At 48.8% G+C, this 25,718-nt stretch overlaps 1 protein-coding gene across 1 annotated transcript in view; it reads left to right on the top strand.

Moving 5' to 3' along the window:
- RAMP1 (receptor activity modifying protein 1) overlaps positions 1-25,718 on the top strand; it is a 610,814-nt gene that overhangs the window by 350,269 nt on the left and 234,827 nt on the right. The window contains exon 2 of the mRNA XM_069615952.1: positions 9,406-9,544. Within this exon, the coding sequence (XP_069472053.1) occupies positions 9,406-9,544 (139 nt within the window). The remainder of the gene's footprint in view (positions 1-9,405; positions 9,545-25,718) is intronic.

The following is a 25,718-nucleotide window of genomic DNA, read 5'->3' as shown; positions in this document are numbered from 1 at the left end:
TGACGGAGTCAAAGGCAGAGGAGAGGTCAAGGAAGATGAGGACAGATTGAGAGCTGGCGTCAAGGTTGGAGAGCAAATCTTCACGGAAGTTCAGGAGAGCAGTTTCCATGCCTCTGACCGACCTGAAGCCAGACTGATGGTCATGGAGAAAACCAGCAGATACAATGTGGAGGTTAAGCTGAGAAATGGCCAGTTTCTCAAGGAGTTTGCCCAGGAAAGGAGTGATAGAGATCGGGTGATAGCTGGCTGGAAGGGAGTGCTTGAGAAGAGAGGGGAAAGATCCAGTGGCAAAGGAATAATTGCAGAAATTGACCAAGGCTGGAGAAGGGGAACAATATGGCCCTTAATAGTTCTGGAGGAGCAGGGGAGCCCCTGTTTGGATGAAACTTTCATAGACCGGACTTGTCTGGAGACATCATCAGGTGTAATAGGAGAGAGAGAGGAGAGAAGGAGAGGAGTTGGAAGGGTGGCCGGACGAGGCCTGAGAGAGGTGGAGGGAGAGAGATGAGGAGAGGAGGATAGCGTGGGCAGAATGTCCTGTGTTTTAGTGGTGAAATGAGAGGCCAGGACCATAGGGAGGGCCTGGGAATGAACAGGAGAGGTAGAGACTGCCGTCGGATTGGCCAGCACCTTGCAGATTTTAAAAGGTTTGGCCATGCTGTTAGAGGCCGCAGGGACGCCTTCTTGGAAAGTCTGTATTGCCTTTGGAGCAGGTGGCAGGCCATTTTGTCAGGGGATGTGCCTGAAGGCATCTACGTCCGCTCTGGACAGCTGTGTACTTGCGTTTCAGAGCAGCCAGGTCGCAGTCATACCAAGAATTGCACTTGGAGGCAGGCTTCAGACGGATTCTCATGACAGGGACAAAGATATCGAGAGCATTGGAGATAGAGAGATGAAGGTTGGAAAGGGCTGTGTCAGAGTGGGTGTCAGCCGAAAGTGTAGGAGGAGGCGAGAAAGTACTAGCAAAAGCAGCGACTGACACCCGCTTCATAGGACAAATGACCGCGAAGGAAGGTGGCAGTGCTGGAGTAGGTTTTGCCGGTTTGGGTCTATTTGACCTAAACATTTGATCTAATCACATTTGATTGAACTTATTTTACCTTTTTCTTCAGTCTAAAATGTGAGGGACACCCCCGCAAACCCCTCCCACTTCCACTCAACCTAATTTACACCCTTACCCACCCCCATATGTATATATTTAATTAAATTTGACCAAATAAGGTCAAAAAGATTTGATCAAATGTTTTAGGTGAAATGTTTTTAGGTCAATTACACTAACACTGGTTTTGCCAGGGGGACAGATAGTTTCAGGTGAGAGGAAAGTAGAAAATGGTCAGTCCAAGAGTAGTGAGAGGGTTAGAGAGGCGGATGTCTGAGAAGATGAGAACATCCAAGGTGTGTCTGGCTGAGTGTGTCGGACCAGACGGAAGAATGGAGAGGAAAAGAGAGTCGCAGAGGTTGCAGAAAGGCCCAGAGTGGAAAGGGAGTCCAAGTGGATGTTGAAATATGCCAAGATGCTGCAACCACATATGACGGTGTGCCTATCTGTCGGTCTATCTATCTATTTATCTATCTATCTATCTATCTATCTATCTATCTATCTATCTATCTATCTATCTATCTATCTATCTATCTATCTATCTATCTATCTATCTATCTATCCATCTATCTATTCGTTTAGGTATTAGCCATACAATATATCATCTACAAAAATTGACAATGTCGACATTAAGGTTAGTATAAATGGCCAAAGTAATCTATTTCCCAAATCTAAACAAAGTTCATCCAACAACAAATCAAACCTTACGCACACTCAGGGCATGGGCAATCTGTGTCATCGCCCAGGGATCCACACTCATGGGGGCCCAACAGGCACCAGTTGCCAGCCTGCCATGCTTATACTAATTAATACGTTGTGCTGTTGGGGAGACTACACTGCGTCTTGCTTGAGGCTCTCCTTGCCTGTCTATGATGATGGAGGTTGTGCTCCCACCTCCCAACAGCCTGTGAGGCCTGGAGAGAATTAATCTCCCCCACCTTCCCAATGGCCAAGCAGTTCCTTCTGGAGCCTGCAAATACTTAAGTACGTATATAATTTCAACAGGAAGCTATTTGTACGACATGGTTTATGTGAGTAACCATTGTTTCAACAAGAACTTGAGTTTTAACGTATAGGTGATGAGAAGGACAGTAGGGCCATGTGGCGCAGCTAAAGCAATGGTTAGCTATTCAAACCAATGTCTTCTTTTTGAAGACAACTAAAATGTTACACAAAAATTATGTTTTAAACTATCTCCCTTATTTTCACGTTTGCTTATCACCAAAAAGGTTTTCTTTTTTTTTGTTGACTGTCGCATTTTCCTCACATCCTATATGATATGATAGGTTATGCGCGGGCCGGGGATTGAACCTGTGGTGTTTCGTGTTGTCTTGTTTCCAAGGCGAGAACGTTGCCCCTGAGCTATCCTCCCTCCCGTGGTATGAAGCATGCCTTTACCAAATAATGACAAACACACTGTTTAAGTGTTCACGCATTACCTTTTTGGTCAGGATTCTTACAGCACACTTACAAACCTCAGATGCCATTTTTTAGCCTCATGCTGGCTGGCATGACGTTATGTGTTGTCTATTTTACTCAAGTCCTTTTTGAACAAATGTTTTCTGACCTAAAAACCTCATATGTGCCAAGAGTCACGTGTAACATTTGTAACATCACTGCCTCACATCCTCTGATGACTTTAAATATTAGACAGCTGTTGCATCAAGATAGCCCGCACATTTTGCTGCTCTTTACCATGCTAACCTTTGAAGGTCTTGTGGCCGCCTGCATTTCCCACTCTATGAATATCACAGAAAACCACCCCTCTGCCGGGCATAGGTAGTCAACACTCTGCCACATGCACCACGGAATCTGTCATCAAGTTCCCCTAGGACCAAGGAAGCCCTAAACTCCAGCAGCAGCCATTTTGGGTGTTTGGACTGTAGGGCTTCTTAGATCCAGAACAACGTGAGGACAGTTCTTTGAGAAGACAGGGCGCAGTGGAGTGGAGGCTAAGACTGTCTAGTGACGAGAGGGCGCGTAACTATATCCTGATCAATAGTATTAAGTGCTTGAAGTGCATTGAGATGCAAAGGTCACACATCTTATGGTGGTGGAGTAGTAATGTAATACATGGCACCTTGGCTCATGCAAATTAGGAAAAGTAAGACTCTGAGCGTCATTAGATATGAACTTAAAACTGTTAACAAATATTGAACTAGAAAAGGCAAATTTATTCTAAACTGAAAAGACATGGGGCCTCATTACCAGGTGGGCGCAATGGGTTTAACGGCGCCGATAATGGTGCCGGTGGCGTTAATCCCATTCCGCCCTATTACGAGGTTCCCTTGCAGGACCCCCTCTGAACGTCTGGTCAGACCAGACGTCCTTTGCGGGTCCCGCTAGGGGACCAGGGAGCTAATAACGGGCCCGTTATTAGCTCCCTCCCCATTCCCATTAGCCCTATGGGGGCTCGAATGGGAATGGGATGGGTATTTTGAATGAGGAATTACCGGGTCCTCCAAGGTTGGAATGGACCGGTAATTCCTCATTCAAGGAACCAGGACCCGGATCCGAGTTTGGAGGCAGCCATGCCCTTGCTAAGGGCATGGCTGCCTCCGAACTCGTAATGAGGCCCATGGTTGAACATTTACTTTGACTATCAAATTGTTGAATTAAAAAAAGAAATCTTCTAGGATTGATGTTTATCATTTGTGTGCATGTTCCTCAGGCTGAGTAGGAGAAGCGACACAGTGCTCACTCGGGTGTACATGTGTGCCCAGTAGTCTGAGGCACATATGGGGCTTGCACCATTAAGATATTCATATTTTTTTTAGTGAAGGAACTTTTCACAAATTTCTTGCATGCTTGATGTGCTAACCAAGTGTTGGGTATCCAATATGTCATTTATTGTGTTCTGTTTCCGCTACTCTTCCGTTCCCGGCCTCAATGGGTAGCTAGATTAATGGCAATTATGACGATATTGGGGTGCTGGGAGAAATATTTCACAATGGCCCCATGTCAAGTAAGGACTAAAGCTGAGGCTTGGAGGATAATTCACTCCCCCCACTACTCCTAACAGAGCCTGGAACATTTATCTCAAGACCCCGGGCTCAAGGCACAGCAAGAGAGAAACGGCTGCCTCATTGTCACTCTTGAAGAATGTCCTAATTTAGGTGGCGAGGCCTAGCTTTTCCATGTGTACGGATCTTTCCACTCTAGCTAATGTTACAGGTTATCTATGCGAAGGAGTCTTGCACCAGGAAGGGGGAGAGGGAGCAGCGGGAGCCTGCCAACGCCGGACAGAGGTTTAAATCCTAGCCCGTGACCTTGAGCAAAGGACTCTAAGGGCCTCCGTTACACAGCAGCTAAAAAAAAGGGGCGATAACAAGGAAAGACCCAACGCCCTTGGGCTGTGGAGGCATTCGTGGCATGTGGCATGCCCTGAGTGCACTGGGCACAGTGTAGCACTTAGGAAACGAGGAGGGCCAGAGCTCTCTCCATGCCGCTTATGTCGTTATATTACAATATACATACGTGTGGTGCCTATTCTGTGCATTGTGAAAGGGCTTAAATGATCAGAAGTGTCGGACTTGTAAAGTCGTAGTGCTGCAACCAAGGCAGGACCCATTAGAGGTGTTGCTAAATTTGTAAAAGATCTGGGGCTACGCTAATGTCGGGACTGTCGGGACTCAGGGCTAGCTTGCCTTTTGCTGTAGCCCCTGTGCTTCTATCCGGGGCTACAACCAAAAGACCCCGGGCTATAGCCCCCTCGGCCCCACGGCCCTCAGCAATGCCTGTGGGACACATTATGGTAAACAAAGAGGCATATGTATCAGATCAAATGCTCCTCAAGTAGAGCTGCGTGCCATGTTCCGTGACTGCCAGGGCAGAGCTTAAAGTCTGGTTATAGGGGGCAAAGGACTGGCTCTGCACAGGGTGGGGTTACAACCCTGCAACAGGAGGCAGTTGAATTAGGAAGATTCCTCATGAGAAATAAGTCCACATTTAGCACAAATGCTGGCCCCTTGTCGCGGGCGGCACCAGACCCTGGCTTGGCAGGGCCTAAGCCCTCCCATTTGCAGGAGGTTACAGACAAAGGGCACGCGTTATACGTTATGCTCTGCCGGGACTATCCTGAGAAAGGGCTTTTACAGCACGAGCCTGTCACGTGGGAGAGCTGAGCATTTGCCTTTAAACAATCATTAATGTGGTAGCAGCAAAGGTATAGAGGCAGAGGACAAAAGCCTGCCCACGTGACAGAAATATGCCCCCTATGACAAAGCCAAAGGCTGAACTGCTCGGCCCGCGCCTCCAATGATTAGCACCGTACCCCCTATGTCAAAGTCAAAGGCTGAACTGCTCGGCCCGCGCCTCCAATGATTAGCACCGTACCTCCTATGACAAAGCCAAAGGCTGAACTGCTCGGCCCGCGCCTCCAATGATTAGCACCGTACCCCCTATGTCAAAGTCAAAGGCTGAACTGCTCGGCCCGCGCCTCCAACGATTATCACCGTACCTCCTATGACAAAGCCAAAGGCTGAACTGCTCGGCCCACGCCTCCAGCGATTAGCACTGTACCCCCTATGACAAAGCCTAAGGCTGAACTGCTCGGCCCGCGCCTCCAGCGATTAGGACTGCTTCCTGATCCTGAAAATATATGAAAGCTGCATCTGATGCACCAAAGGTAGGTGTGCTAGTTGTTCAGCCTCCTGGGCTCAGAGGAAAGGGATAGGGGTAACAGTGCAATGTTGTAATGACCCAACTCACCACCAGCTTTTAAAATTGTCACCCAGCCCCCCTAAAACGTTGAGTTTGGCTCCACCCCTGCCTTGTGTCCTTGTCCGTGTGAATCCGATCACCTCGTTAAAGTGGGGTGCAAGATTCCCAGACAAAATGTACCTGTGGTTTTCCAGATGTTTTGGACTCAGACTCCCATGAATCCCCACCATTGGCTAGGATAGCTAGTCCCGCTGGTGAAGTGGAAGCCAATGAAAGAAAATAGGAGCGGAAAGATGTGGCGCCAATTTCAAATATTCTGCTCCTAGAACGTTGACGAATGTACGAGAGTGGCACGTTACCAGTGGCCAAAAAAGTCCCTTGCATCAAAGTGTTAACTCTACTCACAGGAGCTCTTTTATGGATTTCTGATTTTTAATGCAAGTAGTGCACATACAGCGTAGGGAAAGACCTGCATACCAGGCGCATTTTTAAATGAGGCGCAAGTTCTGCAGTTTAAACACCTACGCATAATTTGCCTGCTAAAATGTATTTCTGATCTAACGGTACACCTGTGCTATATAATGACATCACTACCCTATTGTTGTCTATGGCTTTACAACCAATTCAGTGACTAGGCAGCATTCAAAAAGCCCTAACTCCTGTTATGCTGCCTTCGTAATATCTCTGCAGTGATGTCAGGTACCCACACTCCTACCGTGTGGCACAGCCACAGGAACAAATGCTCGGAAGATACTTTACTCCTTTCCCCTTAGAGTGCCAGGGGACCACTCCGTGGTGATAGTGCGCGGCAGGGGTGTTGCTAGGTCTGGAAAAGGTCTGGGGCTACGCTGATGCCAGGACTGTCGGGACTGGGAGCTAGCTAGCCTTTTGGTTGCAGCCCCTGAGATTCTACCTGGGGCTACAACCAAAAAACCAGGGACTATAGCCCCCTCATCCCTCCCCCGCCCCCAGCAACACCTCTGGTGTGCGGTACAAATATCCTTTAACATTAACATTACCTTATACCAGCAATTTGATTAACAAAAAAGCTTGCCCACAAAAAGGCTCAGCGTGCTGTTCCTCGTCATGCCGCTCCCTCCAGCTCCTCACAGCAGCCTAAAGCCCGCCTCCGGGCCTCATTCATTATCCAGGCAGGCCACACTCTGGAAACAGGAAGTAAGGGCCTCTGTGAGAAAAGGACCTTACCCTTCTGTGCACAGTCAGCCTGCCCATTTTTCTACCAGGCTGCAAGCCTAGATGGATTAAATAGCACCCATATACAACATAACATTGTAACTGTGAGACTGTTAACCAACGGCAAATAATTCACATTGGGGTTCAGAGTTCCTTCATAGATAACTCGAGCTTCACTCTCGTTGTCTATCAGATTTGGCTCTGAACCCCTCAGTGGAATATTTAAGGTATAAGCCCTGGGCCTGTAACTATGTCCCTGGGGCATTTCCTGAAGTCGTAATCCCCCCGCCCCACAGTGAGGGGCTTATTGCTAATAGTACCCCAGCCTATTGGACTGGGGTACTAAGAGTTTTTTTTTTAAATAGAGTTGCACAAAAGCATAGCTGCCATGGATAGGGTGAGAAGGGACTACCTAGTCCTTTCTCACTTTCGATGACAGCGAGTCACGCAGCAGAACATGCCAGAAACAGTAGTGTTCCTGGTGCAAGAGAATGAAATTGAAGGAAAGTGGGACGAGGTGGGAGAGTGTGCAAACTGTGGAAAAGTGTGGGAGCGGTTGCCGGGCAAGGGGTACGGCTTACCTGGTAACCTGGCGGGGAAGATGGTGGCCTCCCGTACTGAGGAGGCTTGGAGCGGCGGGATTACCCTATGGTAATGCCCCCACTATGATCCTCCTTGATGGCTGGGAAGCCTAAGCCACGCCCCCACCGGGTACTAATTACCCATAGTTGATAGTCACCCATATGCCATTCTATGTGTCACAACTTACAAAAGTTGAGGTCTGATGTCACAATCGCTGCTGCAGGGGAGAACAGAAAGTTGCAAACGGTTCCCTGGACACAATGTTTGCAGAATCCATTCACGGGAACATACTTTCTCTGGCAGCAAGTCACAGGCTGATACAGGAAGATTGATGGTCCTCTGCATATGCAGTGCCCTGGAGGAGGCCAGTGTTTCCGCACTTGCAATGTAATAGTTATTTATACCACGCCCGTTACCACCGCAGAGGTCTCTCGGCACCAAGGCTTGTCCGGGATATGGTCTGTGCCCAGGCACGGGGTAACCAGACCTGGCTCTGCGGAGGCAAAAAAGAAAATGGGAGGGTGAAGAATCTTAGCACACGGATGACTTCGAATAAACGCCTTTAAACATATATTTGCAACTATGTAGTGGCCGACAATTGGGCTATTTCTTCACTGCGTGTGAACAGGATTGCTGCTGTGTCGGCGGCCTGCGGTGCAAGAAGACAGTGCGTATTGAGAGGGGTGCAGTGCAGTATACAGAGGAACATGGCAGGTGTAATGGCCCCTTGGGTTTTGGGGAATTCTGCAATGGTCCTCCATCCTCATTGCTTTGCATGGTGGCCAAACACCTCTGTGATTTGCAGTGTATGGTAAAACCTACTTTATAACATATATTCTAATCTATTATACAAGCAGAGCATTCACATAACTTGCTAGAGAGAAGGATAGTACACATTGGAAAACACGCCAAATAGTAGCTCGGCTAACAAGGCTACCCTCTCTGCACGATCCAGGGGTGCGCTTTCGATGTGTATGCACCGTCCCGTATGATTTATGACAGTGTGTAAATACGGAATACCTGTAGCACGTGCTCTGAGGTGGCCGACACTTCATATGGGCAATAATGGGCCACTTTGCATCAGCGCCTCCTTGCAGATTGCGCCACCTGCGCTTGTCTTTGACAAGCTTCACTGCCTCCCTCAGGCCTGGAAAACGCACCTGGGTACCGATCATTCCAAAAGCCTGCTTGCAGAAGGGCGATACCCAGGTACCGCTCCTTATACCCATGCACACCCCAGGGGGCTTGCTCTACTATTCCTGCTAGTCTGTGGGCCTTCCCTTCGACACGGGTCCCCTTTTGACTTCTCACCAACACACGAATGGACCCTGCCCTCTAATCACTGGCTAAGTAAGGTAAAGACCCCCCCACCTTTCACCTAGTTCACCTCTCACATACCACTACAAACCAAATCCTGCTTAATTTCGCAGGAGTCATACATCAGACTGATCATTATCCCTCGTATGCTGTGCCCATCACCCCCTCTTCTGCTTAGTAGAGGGTCATCCCTGCCCCCTGCTTACTTCCGGCTAGCCAGTTCACTTCTCTCTCTCCTAACCATCGCTTACTATAGTGTCAATTCCTGGCACATCCTCCCTGCTCCTTTTTAAACCATGCTCGGTGCAGTGAGTCCTCCATGGCCCCGCCCCTCACTCCTCAAGCAGACCTCGTGGGGTCAGACGCCCAACACTCACCTTGTAACAGCGACTAATTGAAGCTCTCGTGCTCGTGGGCTTGCATTGTCCAGAAAGGAAGGCCGGAATCTGATTTTGTCAGGGGCGAGGTGAGCCACTTGAGGGCGAAGGGTGCCTGATGTCAATGGGTGATCGACAGGAACCTCACCGCCCCTCTCTCTCTCTCTCTTGCAGCTCACCACTGCATTATTGTCGCCGCATGCGACTTCGACAGCTACACCCAATTCATCGAGGAGTTTTGTCTCGAAAAGTTCAGATTCGACATGGACAGCCTTGGGCCGAGGCTTTGGTGCAACTGGGATGAGACTTTAAGGTAGGTGAGCATTTGATTTGCTTTGAAACCCTTCCCCGTGGGTGGGCCTGCTCCATTATAAGAAATGACTTTTCATCCAAGGCAAGGCGTGGTTGCAAGTGCAACACGTAGCCTGCAACACATAGCCTGCAACACGTAGCCTGCAACACGTAGCCTGCAACACATAGCCTGCACACATAGCCTGCAACACATAGCCTGCAACACATAGCCTGCAACACTTAGCCTGCAACACATAGCCTGCAACACGTAGCCTGCAACACGTAGCCTGCACACATAGCCTGCAACACATAGCCTGCAACACGTAGCCTGCAACACGTAGCCTGCAACACATAGCCTGCACAAATAGCCTGCCCACCTGTGGAGGAGATTCCCAGGAGTTCCAAGGCCAGCATCCTTATCCCCCCTATTTCAGCTGTATACACATCCAGGGCTGGGGGTTGTGGATCAGTCAGATCACCACTCCCATTTACATTAACTCATTAGTATATCATCTAATGTTATGTCATTGTCATTTGTGTAGAGCCTTTGACCATGTATGGTACCGCTGCGCGGTAAGTTGAATGCCCTTGGGGGACGGAAGAACATGTGTGGGAAATCTGTCAGAGGGTTATAGAATGCATGTTTGCATATAGCCAACACGAAGGTTAGTAGGGGACGGCAAGTCCCTGCTAGTCACCTATGTCGAGCTGGCCTTCGGATGGGTGTAGAGAGGTAGTTTGGAGAGTATGCGAGAAGACATTATGTGTGCAGCTAGACACATTTATATCGTGGGGGATTGCTGCATTATAATCGCAGAGGTGTGTAGTGTGTTTTAGAGTAGTGCATGTAGTGGAACGGTGTAGAGAGGTAGTCTGGAGAGTATGTGAGAAGACATTGTGTGTTCAGCTAGACACATTTATACCGTGGGGGATAGCTGCATTCTAATGGCAGAGGTGTTGTGTAGTGTGTCTCAGAGTAGTGCATGTAGTGGAAAGGTATAGAGAGGTAGTCTGGATAGTATGCAAGAAGACATTATGTGTGCAGATAGACACATTTATACCGTGGGGGATAGCTGCATTCTAATGGCAGAGTTGTTGTGTAGTGTGTCTCAGAGTAGTGTATGTAGTAGAAAGGTGTAGCGAGGTAGTCTGGAGAGTATGCAAGAAGACATGGGGCCTCATTACAAGGTAGGCGGAGAACCATGGCGCTATTAGCGCCATGGTTCATGCCGGTAAAATACCAGCACCGCCTTGGTGGAAAGGGGAATTACCGCCCCATTCCAAGGTTGGCGGGGCAGTAATTCCCCCTTCCACCATTGCCCTTCCCCATTCCCATTTTTGTCCCATAGGGCATAATGAGAATGGGGAAGGCGCTAATTACGGCACCGCAAATTGCAGTACCGTAATTAGCTCCCTGGGTCCCTTTGCGGGTTGGTTTTTAACGCCTGCAAAAGCAGGCGTTAAATTCCCCAACCCGCAAAGGGACCTCGTAGTAAGGCGGTAAGAATTTACCGGTACCGGTAAAATACCGGTACCGGTAAACCCTTACCGCCTACTGTGTAATGAGGCCCATTATGTGTGCAGCTAGACAACTTTATACTGTGGGGGATAGCTGCATTCTTATGGCAGAGGTGCTGTGTAGTGTGTCTCAGAGTAGTGCATGTAGTGGAAAGGTGTAGAGAGGTAGTCTGGAGAGTATGCAAGAAGGCATTATGTGTGCAGCTAGACACATTTATACCGTGGGGTATAGCTGTATTCTAATGGCAGAGGTGTGTATTGTGTCTTAGAGTAGTGCATGTAGTGGAAAGGTGTAGAGAGGTAGTCTGGAGAGTATGCGAGAAGACCTTATGTGTGCAGATAGACACATTTATACCGTGGGGGATAGCTGCATTCTAATGGCAGAGGTGTGTATTGTGTCTTAGAGTAGTGCATGTAGTGGAAAGGTGTAGAGAGGTAGTCTGGAGAGTATGCGAGAAGACATTATGTGTGCAGATAGACACATTTATACCGTGGGGGATAGCTGCATTCTAATGGCAGAGGTGTGTAGTGTGTCTTAGAGTAGTGCATGTAGTGGAAAGGTGTAGAGAGGTAGTCTGGAGAGTTTGCGAGAAGACATTATTTGTGCAGATAGACACCTTTATACTGTGGGGCATAGCTGCATTCAAATGGCAGAGGTGTGTAGTGTGTCTTAGAGTAGTGCATGTAGTACAAAGCTTCTGAGAGGAAGTCTGGAGAGTATGCGAGAAGACATTATGTGTGCAGCTAGACACATTTATACCGTGGGGGATAGCTGTATTCTAATGGCAGGGGTTCTGTGTAGTGTGTCACAGAGTAGTGCATGTAGTGCAAAGGTGTAGAGAGGTAGTCTGGAGAGTATGCAAGACGACAGTATGTGTGCAGCTAGCCACATTTATACCGTGGGGGATAGCTGCATTCTAATGGCAGAGGTGTGTAGTGTGTCTTAGAGTAGTGCATGTAGTGGAAAGGTGTAGAGAGGAAGTCTGGAGAGTATGCGAGAAGACATTATGTGTGCAGCTAGACACATTTATACCGTGGGGGATAGCTGCATTCTAATGGCAGGGGTTCTGTGTAGTGTGTCACAGAGTAGTGCATGTAGTGCAAAGGTGTAGAGAGGTAGTCTGGAGAGTATGCGAGACGACATTATGTGTGCAGCTAGCCACATTTATACCGTGGGGGATAGCTGCATTCTAATGGCAGAGGTGTGTAGTGTGTCTTAGAGTAGTGCATGTAGTACAAAGCTTCTAAGAGGTAGTCTGGAGAGTATGCAAGAAGACATTATGTGTGCAGCTAGACACATTTATACCGTGGGGGATAGCTGCATTCTAATGGCAGAGGTGTGTAGTGTGTCTTAGAGTAGTGCATGTAGTGGAAAGGTGTAGAGAGGTAGTCTGGAGAGTATGCGAGAAGACATTATGTGTGCAGCTAGACACAATTATACCGTGGGGGATAGCTGCATTCTAATGGCAGGGGTTCTGTGTAGTGTGTCACAGAGTAGTGCATGTAGTGCAAAGGTGTAGAGAGGTAGTCTGGAGAGTATGCGAGACGACATTATGTGTGCAGCTAGACACATTTATACCGTGGGGGATAGCTGCATTCTAATGGCAGAGATTCTGTGTAGTGTGTCTCAGAGTAGTGCATGTAGTGGAAAGGTGTAGAGAGGTAGTCTGGAGAGTCTGCAAGAAGATATTATGTATTTGTATTTGTATTTTGTTTATTTGTATAGCACACAAAGCCCAAGGGCAACCGGACGCATTTTTTTTAGTACCATTAGTGTGTGCAGCTAGACACATCTGTACCATGGGGGATGGATGCATTCTAACGGCTGAGGTGTTGTGTAGTGTGTCTCAGAGAAGTGCATGTAGTGGACAGGTGCTGAGAGGTAGTCTGGAGAGCATTTGAGAGCAGGAAAGCATTATATGTCATCAGCTAATGGTATCATAATGCGGGCGCTAGAATATTCTAGAGTGTCTGTGGATAGATCTCTTCAATTGATAACTTGATGGGTAACCACATTCAAACAATTCCTTCTGTCTGCCTCGAATTTAGGGGTGCATTGAATGGTAACTCCACAATTTGCCTGAATCCTGAATAGTTTGTCAAATAGTCAGCTGAATCGTTTTTTGACAAAACAGGTTCCAGAATATGATAAACAGCACATGATGCAACAAAGTCGGAACATCCTATTACATGTGATCCCATGTTTATTTTATTGAGCTATCATGAGGCAGAGCAGGATAAATAAGAGGCAGGCACAGAACTAGCATTAAATAAGTGCATTTATAAGGAACTGTTTTACAGAAAGCGCCGGGTTTGTGCGCTATACAAATGTTAGAATAAATAAATAAATAAAAAGCGTCAAATCAAAAGTCAAATTCCAGGAAAGGACGGATTCTCCCCTATTCAAAATTGCACTTCTCCTTCCAAGTATTCCTCTCTCTTCCCCCCACAGATGGAGGGCCAGAGGGTTTAGACCTCAAACAGTCTCACAATGTTTGGGGTTTTAGTGACCCCACACTTCTTTCTTGACTTTGCTGTCTGCAGGGACATCTCCTCCACGTCTTCCCTTTGGCTGTCCCTGAATCTGGTGACACCCCTCCCCCAGGTCTCAAAGCCCACGATCGCTAGACCCGGGTGGTGGCAGTGGTGGGCACTGGCCGCTGCCTGTATCCACCCTAGAGCTCCAAAATAATGCCCTCTTTTAAAGGCACAGTGTCCTTGGTTGTCTTCGTGTGGCATGGTAGGGCTAGCCAGGGCATCCTCCACATACTGTCTTTGGGCTTCGTATTGCATAATGGGTGGTGGCCTCAAGACACCTTGGCTTTCTCACCACCCACCAATAGGGTCAGGTAGGTGACTTTGTCACAGAGCTTATATATCATCACCAAGTTTATTAAAAGAAAGAGAAGGGAGGAACAGATTATCCAAAAAGAAGTCAGAGTTAACATATCACTAATACTTTAAACTATATGTTGGAGATTTAACTGTGCACTGCCTGATAGCATGCCATTCGGTGCCGCCATCAGCACCACTCCAATAGCACAAGGAGAGCGCACCTGTCAGTGTACCTACAGTCACCCTACCAACTGATCCTAGCATCACAGCAGCCAGTGGCACTGACAAAACTAGATTGGGGATAAACTGGCACAGTGAGAGCCCCGTGGGGCAGACCTAGGACAGTGAACGTCACACGGAGTAGTACTGGGGCAATGAGAGACACATGGGGTAGAATTGGGGTAGCAATGAGGATGAAAATGAAAGGTTCAATGCTGGCATATATTTTTGAGCTATCTAATCCTTCTGAATTTCTTTGGGCACAAATAGCATGATAAAATTCCCTACAGTGGCAGTGCTTGGATATATTGTTGAGACAAGCCTCCTGGATTTCTTTAAGCACAAGCAGCATGCCAATCTGATTTACAGTGGCAATCCCAGCATATGTTACTGAGGCAAGCATCCTGAGTTTCCTTGTGCACAAGCAACATGGAAATGGGGGCAGGGGCACAAAACATTTGTGCAAGGCTTGGGCGTTTGGAAGGGATTTTGGGGATTTCTGTGGAGTTAGGCATGGCAGCGCCTTAATTTTCCTGGTGGGGACAAACAAAGGTCGGGCTGCCATGGTAGAGAGGTATGGCAAACCTTGATGCCCATAGTGTGGTAATAATGCTGGGGGGCCTGAATAAGACTGGGGGCTGCCGGGGAACAAAGAAATCTGGGACTACTGGGAGTGATGCACAGTGGCTCCCCGTGACCAATTGGCGGGGTCACAAAATGAGGCCAATGTTGGGGCAATGGGGGCCAACCAGGGAGCCAGGTTAGGTGACCCCAAATTTCCACAGAGATGGGGTAAATAAAAAGGTTAGGGGTGCCTGGGGATCTATGCCTGGCAGTCCACATTGCCGAAGGTGTGGGGGCTGCCAGCGCAATGGTTGCTGGTGCCACCGAGAATCCAGACCTGGAATGGGGTCTACAGGTAGCTCTGAGGGCTGTGGGGAAAGAGGGCAGAGACCAGTAATCTAGATGCAACAGGGACCAGAAGGGAGAGAGAGAGAGAGGAGAGAGAGAGAGAGAGAGAGAGAGAAGAGAGAGAGAAGAGTGAAGAGAGAAGAGAGAAGAGAGAGAGAGAGAGAAAGAGAGAGAAAGAGAGAGAGAGAGAGAGAGAGAGAGAGAGAGAGAGATGCATACCTGCTGCCTTCCCCCTGCCTGGCACTCTTTACGCCTTGCAGACTTTTCTTCATCTGCAGCTTAGTGATCTGGTATAAGAAGTGAGGTAGCCTGGTAGCCTTGTTTCCCCACTTTTTACTCAAGAATATCTGTGCTGGGGTACTCTGGGCAGGCCTGGACAGCAATTGGGCAAATAGCTTGTCTGGCGGTGTCAGACTGCAGCCATTGCTTGCAGTGCTACTCTATATGATTGTCTGTCCCATCCCAAGCAGAGAGAAGTTAGTTAATCATGGAAAGTGGACTTTGAATCAGTAATCGGTTTCATGTGATAATGTTGCTGTGAAAAAGTTGCCAGGTATGCGACTTTTTTTTCCTGACCAAAAGTCTTTCATTATTCCTAGAATATTGGGGAAAGTGTTTGATTGTCTGGACTCTGGAGGGTGCATGTTTAGGGAAATGTCACCATCTGGCGGCATTTTCACAGCGACATTTTCACTGGATACCTTAGTAATCCAGGAAGTATTCAGCCAAAGCCAAGTAGCTGGGCTACAGACGAAGTGCAGCAGAAAACCGACTCGAAACAAAGTTCAGTACAATCCTTCACGAACTGCATTCTAAACAATGGGGGTTTGAATGGATCGAACCATTTGGAGATGAGACTCAAAATGATTCAAAAGATTTGAGCATCTCATGTACTTACTGGCTTGTACTTCTGTCAAAGTTTCTCTTTTCATTTCATTTTTTAACCTTAAATTGGTTTTATTTGATTTGAAGGGACCGCTTTCTGATGTAAACCCATTTTTTCATATCAAAATCGATTAGAATTTAGGTTGACTCCAAAGTTATGACTCGACTGGAACTTGTATATATAACTCTTGCTGCTCCCATCTCCTGAGCCTAAATCTCAATTTCACCTTCTAAGCGAGAAGCAGTGGCAAGCTGCATGCACACACCACTGGAACACACCTTGCCCGCCCCTCGCCCACAGGGTAGCAAAGACTGCGAGTGATGGACCGGGATCAAGCAAAAGGCTCCCAGCTAAACCCAACACCTAGAAGCTGGCTAAACACTGAAATGGGTTCATCCAATCTGCCCGCATCAGTACATCACCACACCACACTCACCACCCCCAGAATTCAAAACAGACTGCATGGGGCGAAGTCCCGGCAAAGTCTGCTGCACTGTCAGCCGCTGTCCACAGCTGGTAGCTGCTTTTCTCGGCTCCCGCAATGCTGTTTACCACTTTTCTGCTACTATGGCTCTCATCTCTTTCCTCTCGACCGGTCTGCGGCCTTCTATCTTTCAGACATTCGCCTCTGAATAGGCCCTCCCCTCTCAAGCCTCCGAGATTCTTGGACTCTGTACGACTACTGGGTTATTGTTAACCACCTTCCACAGTTTAGTTGTATCCCTCTTTCTCTCTACACTCCCTTATGTCACCATTCCAACCTTGCTGCCAGAGCAACTATTTCTCTCCCTGTGATATCTGCAATCTTATCTATCCCCCTTTAACTGTTGCTCTTTAGATCTCCCAGTCTCTTAATAATAAGGTCCATTCTCTTCTAGACCTCTTTTTCTCACTTTCATCCTCACCTTATTTCTCTTACAGAATACTGCTATTCACTGCCCCTGTTCCCCCGTTTTTGGAATTTGACGACAGTTCCTTTTCTTGTCCCTCGCTCATTTTTATTGTCATCTACCGCCCCCTGGCCCTGTGTCCACTTATTGTGATGACCTTGATTTTCTCTATACTTTGTTGCCCTCAACTTCTCTTCTCTTTCTCTTGGGGGACTTTAATATCCATCTTTCTTCTACTCACGTCACTGTCCAGCTACTTTCTATGCTTCATTTCTACTCAGCCTTACAAATTCTGACACCACCTTCTCACACTTGAGGCTCCTCTCTTGGCCTTAATTTATTTTACTATTGCTATCTCTGCCTCCGTTACTGCTCTTCCAGTTTACTACTCTGATCATTCTCTTCTTTCCTTTTCTTTCTCTCTCTCTCTCCGTCTCTCCCATCTCAATCTTCTACTTTTCTCTGTCGTGATGTCGACTCTTTGATTCTTCATCTTTTTCTACAGTTCTCATTTAAATTCTCCCCTCTGTTTCTACTTCTTCTTCTCTCATGGCTGACTCTGCCGCCTCTCTTCTGTATGATACTCAGTTGGAGTTTCTTGATCTTCCCTATCCTTCTGTCACCTTTACTCCAGGACTAAAGAAATGCTGACATCCGAGGCTGTCTCAGCCTTAGATGTCAGCATCTCTTCAGTCCATTCAGTGTTCTCTTTGTCAGGCCGAGCGGAGCTAGTGTAAGTCAGATGAACTATCGTCTCCGTCTTCTCTTCACTCCACCTCTGACACTCTGCTTCTCTCTGCCAAGCAACAATATTTCCATTCTCCTTTTTCCTCACTTGACTCTCATCTGCGTCATTTCTTTCAAAACCTGAACCACATCCTCTCTCCTCCTTCCTCTGACCCTTCTTCATCCTCTTCACTCTCTGCATCTAATTTTACTATTCCACTTCTAAGATTTCTTTCTTCGTTCTTCTATTTCTTCTTCTGTTCCCACTCCTCCTGTACATTTCAGCCATTCCCATCCCTCCTTCGCTGCCATGTCTACTTTCTGCCCTCTTTCTAATAGTGATATTTCCTCGGCCCTAGCAAAAGCTCATCCTGCTTCGTCTTCAGAAGATTCTCTTCCCTCTACTCTTATCCTCCTTGTCTATTCTATGCTTCAGCCTTATATCACTCTTCTTCTAAATACTTCACTTTCCTTCTCTACTGTTCCTCTTACTTCAAACATGCTTATATCCTTCCAATTTAGAAAGAAAAACACGCCTGATCCTTCCCTACCTTCTAATTTCCATGCTATATCTTTTCTTCTAAGCTTCATGAGTGCACTCAAGTTTCTGCTTTTATGAACCTACGTTCTCTTCCACCTGCCTTTCAGTTAGGCTTTAGGCCACGCTAAGAATTAGCGAAACATGCGTTCTCTTCAAAAAATAAAACTGTTAAATCATAACTAAAGAGGGGGGAAGCGGAATGGGGGACAAGGAGCTGTGCACACATTAGGGGTAGAAGACTGTCTGTTTTCAACAAAGGAATAGTTTCAAGGTTTCGGTACATCTCTATGGCTGGTTTTAGGGTGAGTTCCTCGACACAGGCCCCTCAAGGTTGAGGAGCCTGAATTGATGGTTAATGGCGGCACAGGGGTGTAGAGGAGCTCAGTTGCGTTTCTGGCCTGGTTTCTGCTTAGTAAATTTCAGTCTTGAGTTTCCATCCAGCGTAGGGATGGGGGCTGTCTCGCCACTCCGGGGAATTGCTGCACATAGTCCAAAAAGGGGGCCCATATGCGATCGAATTTGGGTTTATTGCCTAGTCTGATAGCTGTGACTTTCTCAGCTGCAACAATTTCCCAGCATTTGGACCACCACATCTGCGTGGACGGACCCTCCGTATTTTTCCAGAGTCTGGCGATAGTGATTTTGGCAGCTGTAAAAAGATGGGAGCAGAGGTCCGCCAGACAACCTGTTAGGGGGAATTGGCCGTCTCCTGTAGCCCCTAGCAGCACAATTCCTGGGTCCCAGGGGATGGTGAGTCCAGTGATTCCTTTAATTTGTTCCAAAATATTCTTCCAGAATAGGGTGGCTTTCGGGCAAGACCAGAAGAGACGGAACAGGGTTCCTTGGTCCGAGCACCCCCTCCAGCATTGAGCGGGATAGTTGAGTTACACTTGTTTAGGATTGCAGGGGTTATATACCATCTGTAGCAAACTTTAAACGCACTTTCTTTGTTTGTTACGCATTTTGAGCTTTTCTGGGCGCGGGACCAGATGTGGTGCCATTCCTCAGATTCAATCGGTCTTCCGATGTCTTCTTCCCATTTCAGCATGTATGGTTCTTTTTTAGCTGGGTCTGTTCTGTCCAGAATTTTGTACAGTGCAGAGATTTTCCCCCTCGGAGGGTTTGCTAAGAGGGTAAGTTCTAATGCCGTTAGCTCTCTGCTACCCTGTTTTCTGACCTGGGGATTCGACAGCCAATGTCTCAGTTGCGCATAGCGAAACCTTTCAGTTTCCGGGATCTTGAATTTTGCTTTACACTCCTCGAAGTTTAAGGCGAGGCCATTCTCGAAGAAATCTGATATGGTTTCTAAGCCCCCGGCCCTCCACTCCATGAACTGGTTTGGTGAGACTTCGGGGGAAAAGTCGGGGTTGTCTCAGATTGGCGTAAGGGGACCCATTGCGCCTCTGCAATTCCACTGGCGGGCCACCACTTTCCAGCTGGCGACCGTGTTTCTTGCTGCTGGTAGGGGGCCCGGGTCTTGGGTCTTTTTGGGCTCTTTGGAGTGAGGCAGAGATTCCAGTCGGGTCTGGCTCCAATCTTCCTCCAGTGGTAACCACCGAGGGCGGTTGGCTTGGAGCCTCCAGGTGAAGGCCGGGGCTAGCTGGGCTGCGAGACAGTACCTCGCAACATCTGGGACCCCTAGGCCACCCAGGGCAGTGCTTCGGAGCATTATGCGTTTCGGGATGTGAGACTTCTTTCCCTCCCAGACCAGATTCAAGATCTCTCCTTGCAGCCTTCTTAGGGCTTTCTCCCGGATCATCACCGGCAGAGCTTGAGCGTAATATAGCAGCCGTGGAGTTAGATTCATTTTTATAGCCATAATCCGGACGAACCGGGAGATTTCTTGTTTTTTCCATCGATGGATGTCGTTTTTCAGGTCCCTGAAGAGTGCTGGAAAATTTGTCTTATACAGCTTCTCAGTTTTGTTGGGTATCTGAACTCTGAGATAGCTGATGTTGCTTCTTGCCCAGGGGATCCGGAACTCCACTTTGAGGTTGGATTTGGACTTTCTTGGGATATTGATGCCCAGTGCTACTGATTTGGAGATGTTTATTGTGAACCCTGAGGCTGCACGGAATTCTTCAAGTGTTTGCCATAGTGTTCTTATTGATTCTGCTGGCCGGGTGAGTGTGAGGAGCACATCGTCCGTGTATAGGGCGATTTTGTAGGATTCTTTTTTGATCGTGAGGCCATGTATAGATGGATTACGGCGTATCCTGCCCGCGAATGGCTCCATTGATAGGGTGGAAATAAGCGGGGAGAGAGGACAACCTTGCCTCGTGCATCTGGTTATGTTTATCCTACTGGATTTGGCCCCGTTGAGGCGCAGTTTTGTGGAGGGGCTTTGGTAGATGGCTAGGATCCATTTTACAAAATTTGGGCCGAAGCCAAAGTGCCTTAGGATTTTCTCCACGTAGCCCCAGTCAAGCATATCGAATGCCTTATGCGCATCTAAGGAGAGGACTGCTAGCTTTGAGCCCAACCTGTTCGCTGAATCAATGATGTTGATGGTTCTGCGGATGTTGTCTTGGGTGCCCAGTCCCGGTATGAAGCCTGCTTGGTCTGGATGGATGATCTCCGGGAGAGAGGGGGCTAGCCGATTTGCCAAGATTTTGGCGAATATTTTCACATTTTTGTTTAGGAGCGTAATGGGCCTGTATGATGCGCATGGCGTACGGTCTTTCCCTGGTTTAGGGATCAATACCGTATTGACTCATTCATGGATGCGGTCGTGGTGCCGGTGGAGAGGAATGAGTTGAACAGGTTTGCCAGTTGTGGTGCTAGCAGGTGAGCACATTTTTTGTAAAATTTTGGGGAAAACCCGTCTGGCCCGGGCGTTGTGTTTTTCAGGTGGCGGATTGTTTCGCTGACTTCCTTCGCTGAGATCGGAGCCTCCAGGTCAGCTAGAGACGGAGGTGGCTTTGTCTTTGGGAACGGGACCAAAAATTGAGTGATGGCTGGGGTTAACGTGGGGGGTCCTGCCATGATTTCCTTGTGGTGCTGCATCATTATCTCAAGTTTTTCGGGGTCCAGATGACGCAAGGAGCCGTTTTTGTCCAGCAAGGCATGTGGTTCCTGGTTTGGAGCTTTTTCAGTTTGTGTGCTAGGAGCCGGTTCACTTTATTACTGTTAAGGTAGTAGTACTGTTTAGTATAGGTTAATGCTCTGGCGGCCCGGTCTGCTAGGTGGATCTTCAAATCTCTTTTAGCTCTTTTTAGCTCATGGTGCGTTGTCTTCGTGTAGCAGTGTTTGAGCTTATTTTTTAATTCTGTGCGTCTTTCCTCAAGCTTTTGTTGCTTCAGCAGGTTTTGGCGCTTGAGTCTAGCTGTTGAGTCCATCGCCACCCCTCGGATCACTGGTTTCATGGCGTCCCATACTGTTGCCATTGAGGAGTCTGGGGTTGTGTTCTCAGTGAAGTAATTCTGAATCGCCTCTGTGAGGTCAGAGCTGGCCGCTATGTCGGTAAGGTTGTAATCTTGCAGCTTCCATTGCCTCTGGCTAGGTTCCGGGACTCCATGAAGAAGCAGCGTCATCGTGACTGGCGCGTGATCCGAGATTGCAATATGTCCCATTTGGATGGTATCCACGTAGGGGGCCCAGTTGTTAGCGGCTAACAAGAGGTCGATACGCGAGTAGCCTCTATGTACATGCGAAAAGAAAGTGTAGTCCCTTTCTCCCTGGTTGCGTAATCTCCATATGTCGATCGTCTCTGTTTCCCGCAGGAATTCAGCCAGGGCCAGGGATTTGCCAAAGTCTTCCCTCGAGGCTGGGAGTGACTTATCCACCTTCGGATCTGGGGGAATGTTGAAGTCCCTGCCGATTAGCAAGTGGCCTACAGAGAAGCCGTGATAGTTGTGAGGAGACTATGGAGGAATTGGTCTTGCTGTTTGTTTGGGGCGTAGATTGCCACCAGAGTGATCGGTAGTTCGACTAGGAGGCCCTTCAGGAGTAGGAATCTGCCCTCCGGATCTCTTTTGGTGGTGATCTGTGTTAGTTGGAGGTCTTGACCCAACAATATAGCGACTCCTCTCTTTTTCTGTGTGGCAGAAGCGAAGTAGCATTTCGGGTAGTGTCGGAACCGTAGTCACTTTTTGTCTTCTGCGATCAGATGGATTTCCTGGATAAAGACAATGTCCGTGGTTAATTGGTCAAGTTTATGCTCCACTGACTTCTGCTTTCTTGGTGCATTAAGCCCCTGCACATTCCAGGTCGTGATGGTTAGGGTTTTGTCTAGTGAACCTATCCTTTGAGTTCTAAGTAGGTCGGTTTGTAGTCTTCCTTGAAGATTTCTTGTTCCTTGTCTTCCAGTGCTGAGTTCCTCCATTCTTCCCTAATTGTGAGGTTCTCCTCTCCTTCTCGACTTTGTAGAAGTGGATTCTTGCTAGAACATCCGGCATAACATTTGCGTTTTGTCTGGCTCTAACCCTGTGGACCCTATCCAGTTCCAGGAAGCTCCGTCTGGGAGCGTTAGAATGAAGCGAAATAGGGCATTGACATAAGTGTTGAGTTCTTCGTTGGGACAGAGCTTGGAATTCCCCTCAGGCGGATATTGTTGCACCTGGACCTGTTTTCAGCTTCTTCTTGTTTGTTCTCGAGGGCTTCGCACCTGGCCTCCAGCACGGAGAGTCTGTCAGCCCCTTCCCCAATCTCGAAATTTCGCTCGAACAGGGTGGTTTCAATTTCTTCTGTTCTAGTCTCGACTTCCCCCACTCTCTTGACCAGGGAGGAGATTTTGCCCTTTAGCTCTTCTGTCCCTTTTTGGTACTCCTTGGTTATGGCAGAGAGGAGCTCTTGGAGGTCAGCTTTAGTCACTGCTTGTGTTGGCAGTTCAGTGTTGGAGTCCGGTGGGGGACCCAAGGTGTCGTTGCGCTCCCCTTTCTTAGTTTTTTCTTCCATGTTGTTGGATAGCAGGGTTGCAAAGCGGTTTGTTTGGATGATTTCGGGTGTCTGGACATTGCCCCTTGTGCCTTGAGCGGGAACTTGTCCACTCCCCACCCGGGATGGGTTGTTATGGAACGCCCGGGGCCTCCTTTTTACCCAGATTCCCTGACTGGGCGGATTCGTCTGGGGGTATTTGCTGTGGCGTGGGCCAAGTGATTGCCTGCTATGTTCTCCCAGTGTCTTGGGGTTCCGGCAGTGGCGATGGTGGTGTTGGTGGTCGTAGAGGGCCTTGGGCCACCCGCAGGAGGGTCCCCTCTCCGGAGGCTGAGCAGTGCCTCTGGGGGAAAGACCCCCAGGGAATTGGGACTCAGTGTTGGAGAAGGGACCCGGTCTCCCCTTCCAGTTTGTATTTAAGTTGCCCTCCCGGAGGGGTTCGTGTCTGGGTGGCCACCTCGCCACTCACCTGGGAGCCGGAGCGCGGGAGGCGATCTGCAGGGCCGGGGAGCTCTTCTGTGTTGCGGCAGGTGCCGCCCTACCTTCTTCCCGGAGCTTTGGGTGTCGCTGGTGGCGGCCTGTTGCGGGGTGGACTCTCACGCCCCCAGCACCAGCCGGGCTGCCGGAGGCCCCGAGCCAACCGCAGTCTCTGTAGCTGCAGGGGCTGGTGAGCTGGTGGAGCCGGAGAAGGGGGGAGGAGGCCCCACGCTCCACTCCTCTGCGGCGGGGCCCACCGCACTGCTGCTGCCGGCCCCCCCCCATGCCCGAGCGGGGGTGGGTCCCCGGGCTCTGTCGGGGGGACAGCGGTGCCTGCCGTTCTCCCACCGACAGGACTGCTGCTTTCCTTTGGGTAGCGGTGGGACAGAGGTCTAAAAGTTCAGGGAGGCTGGCTTTTCTTTTTTTTCCCCGGAGCCGCCGCAGGTAGCTGGAGGGTTTGGCAGTTTCGGAGGCAGACACTGCTATTGCTGGAGCTGCGGACACGGCCGTTGCTGGTGCTCCCCCAGGCTGTGGGCGGTAAAGAGTCCTTGAGTTCGAGGAGGGCGGGAGGAGCATTCTCGCGCTGCCGCCCTGCGTAACGGGATTTGCCCCGGTGCCACTGCTGGCCTTCCTTGGGGATTCCCATGCCTCCATCTGGGGGAGGGGCCCACTCCCTTCGGGGTCGGACACTACGCCAGCACGGGTGCGTCCCGGATCGGCGGTGTAGGAAGGCGCCGGCGCTTGCCGCTTCAGTGCGGCAGATTAGGATCGGCTCTGCGTTGGGCTTCCACTGTTCCCGCTCGGTACGGGCGCTGGTGAGGAGGGCGAGTTACTCCATTCTGCTGACTGCCATCTTGGGTTGCCCCTATCATGCCGGGGGGATTACGGCTCAAACTCGGTCCCCCTCCGTTTCAGGCGACGAAAACGAGACGTGGGCAGCCGCAGCCTTACGGCTCTGCAGTGTGCTGATTTCGTTCGCGCAAACCTTAGTTTACTGGGGCATTACTGGTAAACACGTGGTCGCGGCCGGGAGCTCCCACCGGACCCGACTGTTCACCATGGCGCCAAGCCACGCCCCCTAAGAAACTGCTCTTTTATCTTATTTCGCTCTTCTCGTTATTCAACACTTTCCGTACTCCTTGTTTTGCTCGATCTCTCTGCTGCATTTGATAGTCGATCACACCTTTTATCTCTTACCAAATTGCTTTTCAGAGGTTCTGTCCTTAACTGGTTAAGCTTCTACCTCTCTACCGCTCTTTCTCTGTTTCCTGGGCTGGTCACTCGCCCCCCCCATCTTTCCTCTCTTACGTGGTATTCCTCGAGGCTCGTTTCTTGGCCCCTTTTATCTTTACACTCTCCTCTTGGGTCCATTATTTCATCCTTTGGCTTTTCTTATCACCTCTATGAGGAAGATTCACAACTCTTTCTATCTTTTCCTTTTTTTTTAACAGATTCTATTCTTTCTTCCTTGTCCACTTGCCTCCTCGCAGTTCAATCCTGGATGTCCTCTCACTAGCCCCACCTCAGTCCCTTGAGAACTGAGGTTCTTTTCTTTCCTGCCTTGACTATTTCTCTCCCCCTTTTCCCTTCTCTCTCTCCCCCCTCTTCCCTTTCGTTTCTCCCTCTGCCCACAATTTTGGCATCATCCTCGATTCTTGACTATCCTTTGCGGCTCATATCTCTTCTCTCTCTCGCTATCAACTGTTTAACAATAAAAAAGCTGGTCAGTTCTTAACTTTCCCTCTACTATACTCCTTATCTCCTCACTAGTCTTCTCTCTGCAGTTCTACAGCTCCTCTCCCCTCCTTGGATTCCCTGTATCTCATCTTGCCTCTCTTCGTTCTATCTACCATTCCTCAGTCCAGGTACTCTGCTCACTCTCCCGTCGTAACACTGTTACTTCCGCTCTACACTGGCTTTCTTTTGAAAATCGTCTTCTTTTTAACTTTCTTTGTATTGTTTTTTAATGCTCTTTCAAACCTCTCTTCTCTAATCTCCTTCTACTCTCCAGCCCGGCCACTGCGTTCCCAATCACTCTTTATCTTAAATGTTCCCTGTGCTCCAAGTGCCTCATCTCGTTTCCGCTTATTTGCTCTTCTGGCCTCTAAGAATTGGAACTCTCTTCCTCTCTCCTTGCGTTCCACATCCTCCCGTCCCCTCTTTAAATCTCACCTAAAGCTCCACCTTCTGTCTCATTGATTCATTGTTTGTCTGGTTTCTGATGGCTTAGGTGTCAAGCACTATAAAATTAAATAACATACAAATACAAATACACTTTACTCGTCACTCTGCATACATCCCTCGTCTTGCAGAACCC

This window comes from Ambystoma mexicanum, chromosome 9 (assembly GCF_040938575.1).
Source record: "Ambystoma mexicanum isolate Mex_15411 chromosome 9, UKY_AmexF1_1, whole genome shotgun sequence".
Lineage (NCBI taxonomy): Eukaryota > Metazoa > Chordata > Amphibia > Caudata > Ambystomatidae > Ambystoma > Ambystoma mexicanum.
Note: the sequence above shows the minus strand (reverse complement) of the source record. Positions and strands in the feature narration are given on the sequence as shown.